At 48.0% G+C, this 18,295-nt stretch overlaps 1 protein-coding gene across 2 annotated transcripts in view; it reads left to right on the forward strand.

The window, feature by feature from the left end:
• UGGT1 (UDP-glucose glycoprotein glucosyltransferase 1) overlaps positions 1-18,295 on the forward strand; it is an 849,443-nt gene that overhangs the window by 638,139 nt on the left and 193,009 nt on the right. For both annotated transcript variants that reach the window (XM_086943802.1, XM_086943803.1), the window contains one exon: positions 2,284-2,372. In XM_086943802.1, coding sequence (XP_086799928.1) covers positions 2,284-2,372 — 89 coding nt within the window. The remainder of the gene's footprint in view (positions 1-2,283; positions 2,373-18,295) is intronic.

Raw genomic sequence — 18,295 nt, forward strand, 5'->3', positions numbered from 1 at the left:
CTCTGCTAACTCCATCCCCAAGGTGGGGGAGGCGAGGTGAAGCACAACCTTGAGTCCCCGCCATCTTGAGAATGGGGGGACCCAGCCATCCAGGGACAGGCTCCTGCCCCCTCCCACTGGAGAGTGGCAGAATAGGGGGTGTACCCACCCCAGGGAAGGGACCCATTGGTCCCTGCCCTTTACTTACCTGTAACGTCCCTAAATGTAGTATTTAGGTGCACCCTGAACCTTCCTTCCTCAGATCCAGCAACCAAAAGAAGATGAGAAGGACTAGAAGCTGTGCAGAGCTAACAAAAGGACAACGCCCACTGACTTGGCCCCAGCCCTCAGGCCTGTCTCCCCTTGAACCTGCTCCTGCAAAACCCCGGCAGGTCCAGCAGCCAGCAGCCAGCAACCTCAAAAACCCCGGAGGACCTGCATGTCTTCAGTTTCCAAGCTGTTTCTCCCGTGAACACCGGATGTGTTTGAACTGTAGATTCTGGTGCCAGTCGGGAACCGCAAATCCAGCCCACTCTGCACCCGCCGAACCCGGCCTGAACTAGAGTAGAAAAATACCACGAGGAGGTTCCCCCCGCCGATCCTGACCCGAGATCCGGCAGCCCTGACCTGCCTCAAGCCTCCAGACAACGCCTGCAGCCTCAGTCCAGAGGAACCCCCTATCATGACCAGAGCTGGTCAGAAAATCCGACGTCCCAAGGCACCCCTGCACCCGACGCTCCACAGCCTTGTGTGCCCAACCCAGCGGTGCCTAACCCTCCCTCAACATCCCAACTTACCCCTCGAAGTGGTGGTCACTCCAGGAAGATCCTCGTCCCGAGCCTGCAGTGTTTCTTTGTCCCGGAGAATCTCCATTGAAATCAACAGGGAACCCGACTTCAAAACAGCAACCTGCACCCGGCTGCCCTAGTGCTGCTGAGAGTGCCCCTTTTGTGGGGACTTGGTCCCCAACTTGCCCTGAGCTTAACCCTAGGAGCTTTGCTCCCACAACCCCGTGGCCTGCTTGCCAGAAGCCACCAACCGGAGTCCCCCCGATCCTCCATAGGATAACAATGGGCCTCAACACTCTGCAACCGGCTGCCCGAGTGCCGCTGAGGGTACGACAACAGGACATCACTGACCCTGGCAGACCCCTGAGTCTAACCTCAGGACCCTAACTCTAAAGACCGATCTCCTACCTGGAAACAGATAACCTCTTTTTCCTCATAGAATAACATTGACACTTTTTCTCCCAAGAAGTTTCTAAGTGTTGACATTTGAAAACTACAAATATTCCTTAAAAATCGGCCAAATAACCAAAACGCATTTTCTCAACTGTTTTCAGGAAATGTCCCAGTGCTGAATCTAGGTATCCAGCACTGAGTAAGAAAAAGTATCATTAACATAACTTACCTGCTAAGTGAATTTCCTCCCATAGGATAACATTAGTGATTCTATGTGAAAAAGTGTCAACTTTTGAAATGCAATAATATTCTTTAAAAATCTTACTTGTAACTAAAACACATTTACTCACCTGTTTTCAGGAAATGTCCCAGTTCTGAATCTAGGATCCAGCCTGGTGTTAGCAAAAGTAATCTGAAAAGTAATTAACTGCATTTTACTTAACCCCTTCCATGCTCATGACTGAACGGTTCCGTCATGAGCGTCGGTTGGCCTGTGCTTATGACGGAACCGTTCCGTCATGGTTCCATAGGCCCAATGGAACGTTCAGCACCGCAGCAAAATTCGTGCAGCACAGAAGGGGTTAAAAAGCCCATTCATTCGAATGTCCTATACCTGCAATGTGTTGCAAACTGCTTACTTAAAACTGTAACCAAAACCAGTACGCGTTATACTACAATTCGGAACTGTGTTCATACAAATAATTTACACTGTAAAGTATTTTTATGCTTACCTGTGCCAGGCTTGCTTGGTTCTAGAAATTAAACAACAGTATATTTGTTATAAAAAAACAATTGGCCTAGAGTTCAGTTCTTGAGTGTGTGAATTCATTTGCTGACTGAGTGTGTACATCAAATGCTTAACACTGTCCTCTGATACTGCCTTACTACTCGACCAAGCTACCACTTTAGAGAGTAAGGTTCTATCTAACTTTAACCTCTGCCAAACCTCTGGAGACCCCTGGAATCTATACACCCTGTACCTCACTTTGGTGCAGTATATACAGAGCCAGTTTCTTTCAGTTGCAATAGATATACCTGCTCAAGCTTGAGAGTGGCTGTGCCATCTTAAAAAAAACATTGTCTATGTAATTGTTTTTTTTTGTTTTTTTAATTATTTGTGCAGGTGCAAAAGAAACCAGAAAAAGTAAATGAGGACTTGCTGAGTGAAGGGAGCGGTGAAGCAGAGACTGGATTCTGGGAATCTATTAAGTGGTAAGAGCCGCACTGTGCTGTGAATTTTTCAGACCCTTTGTTTTTTCTTTTTTAAATCTTTTTAATAACAGACTCGAGAAACCACAGCATACAGAGAAAATAGCATGAGAACGATTTTTCCATGTACAATGAACCACAGATGATACATTCTCAGGAGGGGTGCCCCCACCCGGTATTTCACCCCACTTCATGAATCTACTACCCCCAGCCCTCGGTACCTCAGCCACAGCAGCCACACCCGTTCCCACTTTTTGGCACACCCCCTGCTCTTCTACACTGTTTCCTCTGCTCTCTGACACCAATCAAGGCCACGTTTCCATTCTTCTAGCATGGGGGGAGCCTGTGCCCCCCAGTTTCTGGCTATGTTGCGCTTCGCCACCCCTGCCGCCAGAGCCAACCATATGCCCACATATCTGGACCAGTCTGCCTCCCTTCTAATCATGAGAAGAAGCCACTTTGGGTCTAACAGACCCTTTGTTTTTTCACTGGTAAATCATAACCGGTTCCAAAATATTTTTTGTCAAGGGAACCAGTGGTGCCAAACTAACACTTTCTTTTTTTTTTTTGTTTTTTTTGTGGACTTTTTTTTTTTATTGATTTGAACGTCAGGGCAAAAAATGTCATTCATCAGAGATTCATATTTGGCTATAATCACAACAAGAAATCAGGACAATGCTACACCTTCCCCATCCATCATTGAAAGGATCATTACAGATGGCCCCCCTCCCCAACCCCCCCGGTAGTATCGTCCAGCTACAGAGATGCATCATCTATCTCTAAATCTGGTGGGTCACAGATATATCCTCTGTACTTATTCCAGGCTCCCCATACCTTTTCCCATTTTAGGGGACATCCACGATAGATAAAAACCGCCTTTTCGGCCACCATTGCCTCATCCATATCCTTGCACCACTGTCGGAGCATAGGCGTTACATCAGACCCCCATAACCTAGCAATGTTGCGTTTAGCGAAAATCATACCTAACATTGCCCAGTCTTGTTCCTGATGAGTGAGGTCGTTTGCTTCCCACACATTTAATAGATAGCGTCTGGTGGCAGTGAGATGTCGACTGACTGGGAGATAGTGCGGATTACCTTGGCCCAGTATGCTGCAATTTGTGGACATTCCCCAATAGTGTGAAAAAATGTACCCTCCTCCCCACATTTCCGTAAGCAATATTGATGTTGGGCTTTCTTGATTGCATAGAGTGTCATTCTGGTGTGGTACGTGCGGTGTAACACTTTGATTTGGACCAGTCTGAGTCTGGATGGTATGGCTGTTTTACCCGCCGATGACAGTGCCTCTTGCCATTCTGACTCATCAAAGTCGCCTACCTCCGGGACCAGGTGTGTCTCAATCTAGATGTCGGGTCAGGCAGATTGTTGACTAGTTTGCGGTATGTAAAGGACGTTGGCCTGCCAGTCATGTGCTCTGCCAGAAGTCTATCCTCCGATGGGGGGGCCTATGGTAAGGAAGTACCAATCACTATGATCGCCTGAAGCGCCTGCCGGATTTGGAGATATCTAAACTTCTCTGTTTGCGACATGCCATACTGAGCTTTCAAATGGGTGAATTCGACCACCACACCTTTTTTCCAGAGGTCACCTACCACGGAAATACCAATATTGTCCCAATTTTGAAACCATTTACTGTTCCGGAGTCGTCCCAGCCTTTGTGAATCCCACAGTGGCGTAATTTGTGTGATTGTCGCTACACATTTTAATCAGGCCTGTGCTTTGTATCATATATGAATTGTATGTGCCGTTGGGCCGATCAACCCGGGGGGCCTACGTTTGCTGTACAGAGCCGACATCAGTCCGCCGTCTTATAGTTCCCGCCTGTCCGCCTGGTAGGCAGGCTCGTCCTGTGGGACATGTAACCAATAGTTAATTATTTAAAGATGCGCTGGCCAATAATACAGCTGCTCGTTCGGGAGCGCTATCCCCCCATCGTACCAGCTGCGCACCAGTTTGTCCCGGGCAATCCATGCCGGCTTGTTCCCCCGTAGTAAACCCGAACTTCAGCCGCAATAGCTTTGAAATAGGCCTGTGGGACCAGAAACAGTGTATTTTTGAGGATATATAGGAAAAGTGGAAGCGACATCATTTTGTAGAGTGCTGCCTTGCCCAACAGCGTGATGGGAAGACTATGCCAGACCGTTACATCACGCTTAAAGCGTTCTAGTGGGAGCTTTAGATTTTTTGCATAAAACTCGTTAGGGTCAGGCGTTACATAAATGCCTAGGTACTTAAAGGCTTCGTCAGTAACCCGCAATGGGCAGTCTGCAGGTATCGGTGGTGGCGGGCTGGTCAGTACAAAAAGTACGGATTTGGACCAACTAATAGTGTACCCTGACACCCTACCAAATTTTTCGCACACATTCAAGAGCAATAGGATTGATTTTCTAGGAGAGGTGAAATATAACAGTACGTCAGCCGCATATAGCGATATGCGATCCTCCCAGGTGTCGGTCCATCGGAGCCCACGGATTGAGGGCTCCCATCTGATCCACGCCGCCAACGGCTCCAAGGCCAACGCGAATAATAAGGGGCACAATGGGCATCCCTGTCTCGTCCCCGAGATAGCGGGAAGTCTTGTGTTATGTGCCCGCTGGCTACCACATGTGCGAGCGGATTAGTATAGAGCAGGTGAATCCAGGCACAAAACCTTGGGCCAAAGCCCAAGTGTCGCAGCGCTGCGGATAAATACGGCCATTCCAACATATCGAACGCCATACTCGTGTCAAGCGAGAGAATGACTGCGGGTTCCTGAATGGAGGACCTCCAAGCCAACACCGCGTGCAGTCGCAGATTGAGTGCTGTGTTCCGCTGGGGCATGAATCCGGACTGGTCCGGGTGTACCAGGGACGATAAATGGGGGGTCAGACGCAGCGCTAGGAGCTTGGCCAGTATTTTGGCTTCAGCGTTAATCAAAGATATTGGGCGGTAGGAACTGCAATCATCCGGGGGTTTGCCCAGCTTATGGATCGTTATGATTGTAGCCACCCTCTGATCGCGCGGCAGTTCTCCAGTCTGCATACTGTCTTGAAACATGTTTAAGAGGAAAGGGGCCGTCCGATGCGCATTTTGTTTGTAGAATTCGATGGGGAACCCGTTCGGCCTCAACGCTTTACTGGACGCTAGAGAGCCAATCGCCGTCTGCAATTCTTCAACTGAGAGGTCGGCTTCTAGAAGTTGCGCCGCTTCTGAGGTGAGTTTCGGCATTGTAATATTCCTAATATACCCATGTGCTTCCTCAACTGTGAATGTGGAACGTGAGGCGTATACTTGCTCAAAGTGGTCAGCCAGCGTCGCCACTATATCATCTGGAGCAGACACCAGGGAGTCCATGGATGTGCGTAATTGCGCGATCACTCTACCTGCCTTCTCTTTCTTATCAAGCCAGGCTAACAGTTTGCCCGCTTTATCCCCCAACTCGTACACCCTGTGACGCGTGGCTTGAACTCGGGCAGTGACCATCTCCCTCTTATATGCCACAAATTCACTTTGTTTAAGGCGCACTCTCTGTGCAGTCTGGGGGGGTTGGATGTTCTGCATGCTGAACCGTTGCAGCATCTAGGTCTGTCTCTATACCGTCCAATTCGGCCTGCTTTCCCCTTTTGTACCCCGTGACAGAGGCTATAGCCTGCCCACGCGCAACCGTTTTATAGGCCTCCCATAGGATGCTGGGCGATTCCACCGACGCCGCTTTCTCTTGAAAAAAATTGTGAGTCGTTTCTGTAAGTCCCTTTAGCACCTCAGGTATGAGCAAGTAACTAGGATAAATGGGGAAAATGCGGCGTCTGATGGTTGGAGTAGGACAACAATATTGGTGAGTGATCTGATATGCCCCTAGGCGCACATCTACCTCAACCACCCCCCAGGCTGCCCGCTGATACTAAAAAGTAATCAATGCGTGTGAGGCTGCCATGAACCCCTGAATGGAAGGAGTATTGCTGTGTATTTGGGTGCCTATACCGCCATGCGTCTGTAAGTAATAGGGCCTCCAATAGTCCGCTCATACGGTGACTGCTTGTTGCACTTGGCTCAGCTGGGTACCTATCTGTAGTTCCGTCTACTATGTCATTAAAGTCGTCCCCAATCACCATCTCCCCTTCCGGTAAAGCGAGCAGGAAAGCATTAAGTGCAGAGTGTGATATTGCGTGTAGGGATGGTGGAATGTAAACTGAGACTAGATTAAACAATTTACCTTCCCACTGACCGGTAATAGCCGCGAAGCGGTCCTGATCGTCTATTCTTGTCTGTTGTATTAGTAGCGGGAATTGCTTCTTGAGGAGTATGCCCACACCCCTCGACCCACAGGAGAACTCTGAGTGTGCAACCATTTTATAGCCCCACCCATCCATGGCCTTACACGTTGAGCCCATCACATGCTTCTCCTGTAATAGAGCCACCGCAGGCATGCATCGTTTTAGGTATTGCAATACTAGACCCCTTTTCACTTTGTCCCCCAACCGCCGCACATTCCAAGTTTGCACAGTCAGTGGGGTCCCTGGGGCTAGCTGAGCCGTCTGTTGATTAGTGTCATCTTGACTTTGTGTAGGCATAGGATACAGAAACAAGCTGTAACGTTGTAACAGTAGCCTGACAGTACAGCCCTATCATGAAAACAGCCATTCGTTTCATCATTGTGCCCTTATAAACTGTGTAATATTCAAACATCGTAGAAAGTCAGTCCGATCCTCAAGAAACCTGACATTCACTAACGTATGCAAACATCGTAGCAGGTCAGTCCAATCCTCAATAGACCCGACAACCTTGAAAGGAAACCTATTCCCCCCCCCCCTCCCTGCCCCCCTGCCCCCCTGCCCGTGGATTCAAAACAACCCACCCCCAAACTTGGCAGAGTGCTTTTCTCCCTCCCCAGAAAAGTACTAGTACACGGAGAAAGTTGAACGTCTGTAGGATAATATCCCTATCACGGTAGTTGAAGACTCGCGCAATGATGGGTCTCGGAGGGGGTCCAGGTTGCGGTCTACCCCCTGGCACTCTATGGGCCCTTTCAATCGAAAAATAGGCTTCGCCTCATGGACAGAACTCCATTCAAGAGATGCCCGGTATGTCGAGCAAAATTCCCTCATAGCGACCATCACGAGGTTTGCAACCTCTGTCTCTCGCCAGAACACGACGAGTCGACCTGCACAGCCTGTGCCTCCTTCTGATCGAAGAAGACCATCCGGATCGGAGGGCACGTCGACACGAAATGAGGAGATCAGCACCAGCACCGGAGGCTATCTTTGAGGAGGAGATCGTCGAAGAAGACGTCTCCGAGGACGAATATCCAATCGAAGATATCTCCGAGGACGAGGCTCCACTCGGCGCAGAGGAGGACTCGCTTGATCTCCAGATTATATCGGGGGCAGAGGATTCGGACAATTTGATTCCATCTCGACAACCCGTGAGTACATCTGCCCCTGCACAACAGACATTACCCAAACAAAAGGCAACGGTCAGTACTCCGCCCATGGGGCCCAGTCGAGACCGAAATTTACCCTCTAACGCCCCGCCTTCGGGCCCGGCTCCGAGGAAAGAGAAAGAGAATACGCCTTTCGGTGCCTCGGCACCGAAGAAACACCATGTGCCAGTTACACCTCCTCCATTGGCACCGAAACATCCTTCGACATCGAAGGACTCGTCGGCACGGAAAACAAAACACCCTTCGGTGTCCAAAGACAAGGACACTTCGGCACCCGTACCATCGGTGCCGAAGCCAAGACCTGTACCAGACCCGAAAGCTTCGACTCCGAAACCTTTCGGTTAAAAAAACAAAGAGGGGAAACCAGTTTCCGGCGCCACAGGCCCAGCAAAACCTGTCTCCACGCCAAAACCTCTAATATCGGTACCAAAGACCCCAGATAAGACTAAACAACCTTCGGCACCGAAAACATTGCCAAGAGACTCAGTTACTCCTAGACAACCTCTATCGGCTCCGAAAAAATCGACGCCGAAAAAGATTATAGAAGAGGAGGAACTGTTTAGACCAGATCCTAGACAGAACAAGCATTGGAAATGCAATAGGTCTCGCATTAGAAAAGTTGGAGCTATTGTTCTTGTAAATATAATAATTTTTTAAGTTATGTTTATGTTTTTATAATAGCAAATGTATTAATTTTGTTATTGTAAATGCCAATATTTATAGAATTTGCAAATGTGACACCTATAGCATTATTTAACATCTTTTTGTGACATTTGTAATAAAGCTTGACTCAATCAACTGTACATTCCACGATGGCCATTTTGTGAAGGCTAGTCATTGTTGCAAGGTGTTTGGAAATTGCGGCGCAATGTTGTGACCATCCGTTACACTGTCAAATAGCCATATCAAGTGCAGTGCTAAAACTGTGATTGACAACCTAATAAAGGGCAACGTTGACATTTTAAGAATGCTCAAGGAATCGATATTTACAATCCGACATCTGCTGATGGTGGTGTCAATTGACTCAATGGCGGACTGAGCAGTGAGGAACTAAGAAGAAGCAGAATTACTTTGTGCAGTCCTAATTCTCGTAGTGTCTCTGTTGCGGGAAGCGGCTTGGAATGATTGGCAGGGGAGTGAAGGTGATATTAGAAACGACGTGGCAGTGGTTTTAAAAAAAACGAAAAATGCAGGAATTTGCGGGGAAAATTACGAAGCCTGTGATGGCTATAGAATGTAATGCGGCCATGCACAGTAAGTGTGATAGAAACAAAGAGTTAAGTTATTAAATTTACTGTGTAATCTCGGGGAAAACCAATTAAAACATTGGAGCTTCGCAAGCCTGATTCGGAAGCCTGCAATTGCAAGGTGGCACGGTTAGGGTGGAGAGTAGGCGCATTCTGAATAAGGAACCCATGGGATTAGGAACTCTTACCGGGGTGCCGAAAAGGAATGAAAAAGCCGGGAGTCTGCAAGGGTTTGTGATTAATCCCTTAACAAGGAAGGTTGGGCGTTTTGGAGTTAGTTGCCGCTTCCGTTATATGGTGATGACGGCAAACCTAAGAATCAACAGTAAGGTCTAATTAATTAAGGGCTTAGACGCAATTACATGGCCAAGGAGCTGCCAAAACGGGTGTCAGTTTACTCACTGAGTCAATTCTCAAGCAACTTCCATTAGTGACTGCTACAGCCGAATGTGGGTCTGAGAGTGAGTCATAGACGGCAAACCGGATATTGAAGCCGTGGCACTCAGCACGTAATGTGGTGAAAAGGGGAGGGGGAAGAGGGACGATGGCGGCCATCTTGTAAGGGAGCTAAATGCCAGAACAATGAGCACTGTGTACTGTATAGTGCTACAAAAATAAAAAATAAAGTAGATTGCGAAGGTGAACAGCAACTTAACGTAAAGAAAGAAGGTGCAGTGAATAAGGGAAGGAGATGTTATGTAGTCAAGACATTCAGAACATGGTATACAACGTAAAACGGAGCTGTGGTTGCTATAAAAAATAGTGCATGGACGTTTAAAGTTTAGGGGAGGCACGAAGGTGGAAATGAAAACAGGGAAATTAATGAGGTGACATGATTAACAAGCTCTTGGCATTGCTGTGGGGAGGGGGGAAGGGGGGAGGAGAAACACGAGACACGGCCTGGCGGCCGTGAAAGTGAAAGTACGGCCGGCCGGCCGGCCGTGAATAATTAGGGGAGGAGAAATGCCTGAGGCAGAGCGCACAGCTTCAGATGCCTGTGGGAGGGAGGCTGGTGGCTTTGAAGTGCACGCGCTTTTTTCACGGGCACTGCATGCAATCGCCGATGGTTAAGCTCTGGTTAAGCCCCAATATCTCTCGCAAGCTCAGTGCGCAAGCGCATTGACAGGCTCGACCTAAAAAGGTCCGTATTAATCCAAAAACTGGACATGTGGAAGCAATTCCTTATAAAAAGAGACCAGCAGACACACCACTTACACCTGTGGTTCCTGCCAAAAAGGACTGTGCAACTTCTCCAATGCACCCTTCCTCTCCTTCACCTTCTTCCTCTCCTATTACTCCATATGTGGAACCTATAACTTCTCCTATTCAATCTCCTGCATCATCACACCACACTGACGAGGAGTATGATTTAGGTGGGGGGGGGGATGATGTTCCAGAGCCACATACATACCCTTTAGATGAGGATATCAACACAGAATATCCCAAGGATGATGATGCATATAATTTTGCACCAAATAATGCACCAGACATCCCTGATCCTCAGTACTACCCAACAAAACCTTCCCCTACAGAGGATAGTATTGGGTTTAATCATTTATTAAACAGAGCTGCACTTTACCATGGGGTTCCTATGCACTCTGATGCCATTGAGGAGGATTTTGTGTTACACTTTCGAACAGTCACAAAGGTCTACCCAAATATTACCAATGATCAAGGGAGTCATTCAACATGCTCCAGAGATTTTTAAAGATCCAGTACGGTGTAGAGTGCTAAATCCTAGAATAGAGAAAAGGTATAGGCCAGCACCAGCTGATCCAGTATACATTAAGGGTCATCTGCCATTAGACTCCTTGGTAGTGTCAAATGCACACAAAAGGGCCAATTCACAAACTTCTGGGGACACACCCCTGCCTGACGGAGTCCAAGATCATTGATGCGTCAGGGAAACAAATTGCTGCACAAGCAACAAACATATGGCGCATAGCAAATACACAGGCTTTACTCTCACGCTACAACAGGGCTCATTACGATCAACTAGAAAAGTTAATGGAACACCTACCAGATCAACACAAAGATCTGGCAGCAGAACTTTTACAGGAAGGCAAATTAATATCGAATGCCTCAATTAAATGCGCACTAGATATAGCTGACACAGCATCCAGAGCAGTGAACACTAGTGTTATTCTCAGGCGTCACGCATGGTTACGCATTTCGGGTTTTAAGCCAGAAGTACAAACTACCATCCTTAACCAGCCCTTTAATCAGAACCAATTGTTCAGGCCGGAAGTAGATAATACATTAGAAAAGATGAAGAAAGACACAGACACCGCTAAGTCTATGGGGGCATTACAATCCACCCAAACAAGAGGTTCTTTTCGCCACTCCTCTTATAGAGGAGGCTCCAAGCAGACCGGCGCAGACACATCATCATCTTTTAAAACACACACACAAACCTCCTCTAATAAAGGCTATTTTAGAGGAGGATACAGAGGCAATAACAACAAGGGAAGAAGTAGAGGTAGTAACAACAACCGCTCCTCTTCCACTCCTAAACAGTGACTTCCCTCTGCCTCCTCTACAGCATTCCACTCCTGTGGGGGGCAGACTTTCACAGTTCCTACATGTCTGGAACTCCATCACAACAGACAGGTGGGTAAGACAAATTATCCAACATGGCTACTGCCTAGAACTCACAGCAACACCCCCCCCAAACATACCACCCAGGCAGCGTCCAATGTCTGCAGAACACATAACTCTGCTTCAACAGGAAGTTCTAGCACTTCTACAAAAAGATGCTATTCAAGTAGTTCCGTTAGAGGAACAAGGAACAGGAGTTTACTCCCTGTACTTCCTAATTCCAAAAAAGGACGGGACATTAAGACCAATTCTCGATCTCAAATCAAAATCTTTATTCAAATGTTATCAAATCCATAAAAGCAATACAAATATACAATCCCAATAAATAAAATAGCCATGATTCTAAATACATTTAAAACAGCACACGTTACAGAATACAAATTAATTAGCAGCAATAATACAGAAATTTACTAAGGGTACTCCATTGTTTTCCGTACGTAAGTAATAACTCTCAAAAAAGTGCTGGTGCGGAATATCAGTTCATCATTGTTCAAAGTTAGCAGCATCAAATAAGATTCTTCCAAAGAAAGTGGTCTGTGCTTCTTAAAATATGGAACTAGAAACCATTTGATGTATTTTAGATAAAATTTACAAAAAAAGAAAAAAAGTAAATCATCTTGTAAACTCATACATCGATCTCAGGCCCCTCAACTACTACATACAATCAGATAATTTTCACATGATCACTTTACAACAGGTACTCCCATTACTACAACAGGGAGATTTTCTGTCCACACCTGAAGGACGCCTACTTTCACATTCCAATACATCCTGCGCACAGGAAGTATTTAAGGTTTGTCATACAAGGACAACGCTATCAGTTCAAAGTCCTTCCATTCGGGGTCACAACAGCACCACAAGTGTTTACAAAGTGCTTAGCAGTAGTGGCAGCACATCTCAGAAGACAACAAATACATGTCTTCCCCTACCTCGACAACTGGCTCATAAAAGTAAAATCGTTCAACCAGTGTGCACAACACACAAAACAAACAATTCAAACACTGCACAACTTAGAGTTTACGATAAACTACACCAAGTTGCACCTAGAGCCTACGCACGGTCATCAATATCTAGGAGCTACTATAAACACATCTGTAGCTCTAGCGTATCCCAGTCAAGCCAGGATTCAAAGTATTCAGAACTTAGTCTCACTTTTTCAATGCCAGCACTCTCTACAAGCCAGAGTGTTCATGAAACTAATAGGCATGATGGCGTCTTGCATCTTTATAGTTCCTCACGCAAGACTGCAAATGCGCCCACTACAAGAATGTGTAGCACAACAGTGGAATCAGGCTCAAGGTCCACTTACAGACCTGATGTTGGTAGACAGCCGTACATATCGCTCTCTGCAATGGTGGAACACCAAAAACTTGACTAAGGGACTGCCGTTCCTAGATCCAGTTCCACATATAGTGCTCACAACAGATGCATCCCTCACAGGATGGGGAGCCCATCTCTTGCATTATACCACACAAGGTCAGTGGAACAATCAACAGAAACAGTTCCACAGCAACCATTTAGAGCTGCTTGCAATTATTCTAGCTCTCAAAACATTTCAAGTACAAATCCAAAACAAAGCTGTCCTAGTCCGGACGACAATATGACAGCCATGTATTATATACAAAAACAGGGGGGGGGCACACTCTCTGCAACTGTCCCAACTTGCACAGAAAATTTGGAGATGGGCCATCCCTCAAAAGATACATCTGACAGTAAAACACCTTCCAAGGATCCACAACCAGATATCAGATCTGTTGAGTCGCCAGTCACAACAGATTCATGAATGGGAGTTGCACCCACAAGTTCTTCAACCATTCTTTCAAATGTGGGGGCATCCACAAATAGACCTGTTTGCCACCCACGAGAACTCAAAATGCCCAACCTTCGCCGCCAGGTTTCCACACCCACAGTCGGAGGGGAATGCAATATGGAGGAACTGGTCAGGCAGATTTGCGTACGCTTTTCCCCCTCTCCCACTCATTCCACTTGTAGTACGCAAGCTCAGACAACAGTCTCTCAAACTAATGCTAGTGGCCCCCACATGGGCACGTCAGCCGTGGTTCACCATGCTATTAGATCTCTCACTGGTTCCACATCAGAAATTACGGCTCACGCCATCCCTGTTGACACAGAACCATGGAGAAATAAGGCACCCAGAACCAAGCCAGCTGAATTTGGCGATCCGGCTCCTGAAGTCCTAGAGTTTGGTTACTTAAACTTACCACCAGACTGTATGAACATAATTAAAGAAGCTAGAAGACCCACTACCAGAGCATGCTATGCTGCTAAGTGGAAACGATTTGCAATATACTGTAACAACAATCACATCGATCTTTTGGATGTTTCCATCCAAAATATCATTTGCTACCTTCTACATTTACAAAGGTCCAATTTGGCCTTTTCTTCCATACGCCTGCATCTAGCAGCAATTGCAGCGTATTTACAAAATAGACAACATCTATCTCTCTTCAGAGTAACTGCAATAAAAGCATTTATGGAAGGATTAAAAAGAATAATCCCACCTATGTTACCACCTGCTCCAGTATGGAACCTAAATGTGGTCCTTACAAGACTCATGGGACCCCCTTTTGCGCCGTTACATAAGTGTGAACTGCTATTCCTAACATAGAAAACTGCTTTCCTTGTTGCCATCACCTCTCTCAGAAGAGTTAGTGAAATACAAGCATTCACAATAGAAGAACCATTTTTTCAAATACATCCTAACAAAGTGGTTCTTAGACCCAATCCTAAATTCCTACCAAAAGTGATTACTCCTTTTCACCTAAACCAATCAGTAGAGTTACCAGTGTTTTTTCAAAAACCGGACTCTGTTGCAGAAAGAGCTTTACACACCTTAGATGTTAGAAGAGCTCTACTATATTACACAGACCGGATTAAATCCTTTAGAAAGACAAAACAACTATTTGTATCTTTCTCTCCCCCACATAAAGGCAATCCCATCTCTAAAAGAGGAATTGCTAGATGGATTGTAAAGTGTATTCGGATTTGCTATCACAAAACTGAACATACATGAACAGTTCGTCCTAGAGCACACTCCACTCGCAAACTAGGAGCCTCTAAGGCTTTCTTAGGAAACATGCCACTAGAGGACATATGCAAGGCAGCAACATGGTCTACAATGCACACCTTCACTAAACACTATTGTGTTGATGTGCAAGCCAAGCAGCAAGCTGCAGTAGGCCAAGCTGTTCTTAAAACACTATTTCAGTATGCTGCAACGGACACAAGTGACCACCGCTAGGGGAGACACTGCTGCACAATCGTTGCTAAATGTAGGATCTGCAGCTCATATGCCTCGAACGGAAAATGCTACTTACCAGTATGCATCTGTTCTTGGCATGTAGAGCTGCAGAATCCTACATGCCCTCCGCCTCCCCGGGACTTATATCCGTTCCAGTACTCATCTTACTTAGATGCACATGCATGTACTTCCTTTCTCTTTACTTCTAACTCCATCATTTCCCATCATGGCGAAAAACAATCTGAGGATGGAGTCGATGACCATGCGCAGTATTGACCATGGGAGGAGTCACCTATCTCGTGACTACAAAGACTTCTTCCAAGAAGACAACAACCTGCAATCATCCGAGCCCAACACCAGGTGGCGATCTATTGCTAAATGTAGGATTCTGCAGCTCTACATGCCAAGAACAGATGCATACTGGTAAGTAGCATTATCCTTCTCATCCATTTTGCGAAAATCGTCTCGGAGGAGAGAGACCTCCACTGTTACAGAGTCCACAGACGTGCACACTCCACTTATGGCCGCCATTACATCATGATGGGTAGGTTCAAGGGGCTTCGACTGTGGCGCTGTGTCAGGTTCTTTATCGGACCTCGGAGAGTCGCCCTTGTCCCCATTTTTAGCCCATGCAAATTTAGCCAGTTGCTTTTGGGGATTGTTCCTGAGGCCCTTTCCCCCAGTCGCCATGTTGATACAGCTTCAGTACCCCAACGTCTTGTCTACGACGCTTTGTTCGCTCTATGAACGGTGCCCTGCCTGTGCGAACCAGGGCAACAGCACGAGTCCGCACCCCTCCCCCTATGTCAGTCGCTGTTTATCCACGTCAGTGGTTGCTGACAGAGGCACCCCTCAGCCCGCAGTTTCCCCCGCAGAACTTCATGCCGGCGCGCTGCAGTGTTCTTCTGTGCCGGAGTATCTCGGGTATCAAGGAGCCCCACCAGAAACACCCAACTGTACCTCTGGCTGGCCCCCGCTAGGGCATCAGAGCGTCTATTGAAGTGGTTCCAGGTCGCAGTCAGGAAATGTAACTATTTCGGTACCGATCGGGTACTCTGCCTATTGTTGTCGCCCCTCCTGCCTGCTCCATCACATCCCCACGAGCACCCACCGTCCCCAAGCCGCCGGCAACATCCAGGGGGGGGCTGGGGGGGGGGGCAGGGAGAGGAGGGGGTCACCTCGCTTCCTCCGCAGGGCCGTCTCTACTTTGGCACAGTCCACAGTCAAAGAGCACAGTGGTGCGCCCATGATCACGCAGCTGCCTGGGGCCCCTGCAGCATATCTCCTGGGTCTGTGCCCCCACTGAGATCGCTATTTTCGAGGGCCCGCGGGACAAGGCCGTCGGCCGCCAACACTCGCCTACTCCCTCCTAGGCGGGCGGCGGCCTGCAAGTCCGCCCCTGCAGCGTCTTACAGCTAGGCCTCAAAGCCGGGGCCTCGCGTAGGCCCGCTTCTCCCGGGTTCCTCGGGGGCTCGCCAATCGCCTCAGCTGCGCGCCACTGCTTCCCCACCTCTTGCCGCTGCAGTCCGGTCGATCCGCCATACCTTCGCTCCCCCGACGCCAGGCGCTCGTAGACAGCAGAGCACCCCGGCGTGACTATCTGCCACGGGGAGCTGCCATCATTCTCTGCATCGAGGAGGCGCCTTCGGTCGGGTTGCGCCGATTGCGTGCCGTTTTCTCTGGGTGTGCGGGGCGGTAAGCATTGAAGGGGTCCCTGGAAGTGTATACACACTGCTGCTTCACTTATATTGGTGGATGACTGCGTATATATTAATTACGACCCAGGGGAGTCAGGAGCTCCTCTATTCCGCGGCCATCGCAGTCGGCGGCTGGCCACGTCCCCCCAAACTAACACTTTCTGTTGGCTACTTCTACATGCAAGTTCCTCACTACATGAATCTCCTTTTGGCTGAAATATGTCACCAATGCTTCAGGTAGACTCTGTCACCTTCCTGGATGTGATGTCTCAGAGCCATGTATGGAACCACTCAGTGCTCTGATGCCCGTTCTTTTTTTCTTTGCCTTCTTTAATGCAACTCCAGTGTGCTAATTTTAATTTTTCTTCTGTTCTAAAGTGCTTTGCAGTGCTGTAGTCCCTGCTTTTGGCTGATTGAGCTCCCTTTTGGACCCCTGTGTGCCATGCCTATAACCCATTGCCCTGGCATAGGTCAGCCACCCCTCTAACTGGGTGCACTATACCAGTGGTGAGGGTACAGGTGCATGACCCTGTACCCCTACAGTGTCAAAACCAATTTTTAGACATTGTAAGTGTAGTACTGCCCTTAAGAGTATATGTTGCTGAGAGTTTGTCATTACGAACTCCAAAGCACCATGATGGCTTTACTGAAAACTGGGAAGTTTGGTATCAAACTTCTCAGCACATTAAACCAACACTGATGCCAGTGTGGGATTTAATGGAAAATGCACTCAGAGGGCATCTTAGCGATGCTCCCTGAAAAACGATCTAACACTAGTGTCCAGGCTGTGTGTCTGCTCACCAGCTGCCACCACCAGACAGGGTTCTGGACCCCTGGGTTGAGAGCCTGCTGCTCCTGGGGGCCTGAAACAATGCACATCCTGGGACGAGGTGCCAAGCCCCCTCCCCCATGAAGGACAGGGTCCACAAAGGGGAAGCTTCAAAGGCTTGCTGCCTTTATGAGCTACCCCAGGCCTTTGCTGCTTCCAACAACTGGCCCCCAATGGTTCTAACCCCCACTTTGGGTGTGAGAATGGGAGGGAAAACCAATTGAGGAAGGGAGATGGGCCCACCTTTGCCAACCCCACCCCTCAGGTGGGGGAGGCGAGGTGATGCACAACTCTTGGTCCCTCCCATCTTGGAGATGGGTGACCCAGCCAACCAGAGTGAGGCATATGCTCCCCTCCCACTGGAGGGAGGGGACCCATTAGTCCCAACCTATACTTATCTGTAACCCCCCTAAATCTAGTATTTAGTGGAAACCCTGAACCTTGCCTCCTCAGACAAGAATCAATAAGAAGAAGAGAAGAAAGACCGAAGAAGCCGTGCTGAAACTAAGAAGAGGAGGACGCACACTGACTTGGCCCCAGCCCTACCGGCTAGTCCCCATCTCGAACCTGCTCCAGCAAAATCCTGGTGTCTCCAGCAGCCTCAAGAACCCAAAGGACCTGCCCTACCTTCAGAGCCAAAGACTTTATTTCCGGTGAGCACCGGATTTGCTCATTCACAGACTCAAGCCTGGGCCAAATCCGCAAGTCTGCACCCAACACCCACGGCCCGAGTTAGAGTGGGCCAACACCACGAGGAGGTCTTCCCAGTGATCTTGAGCTGAGATCTGGTGATCTCTGACCTGCTTTGAATCTCCAAGTGAAGCCTGCAGCCCCTTTCTGAAGGTTCTCCCCGA

This window comes from Lissotriton vulgaris, chromosome 11 (genome assembly GCF_964263255.1).
Source record: "Lissotriton vulgaris chromosome 11, aLisVul1.2, whole genome shotgun sequence".
In the NCBI taxonomy this organism is placed as follows: Eukaryota; Metazoa; Chordata; class Amphibia; order Caudata; family Salamandridae; genus Lissotriton; species Lissotriton vulgaris.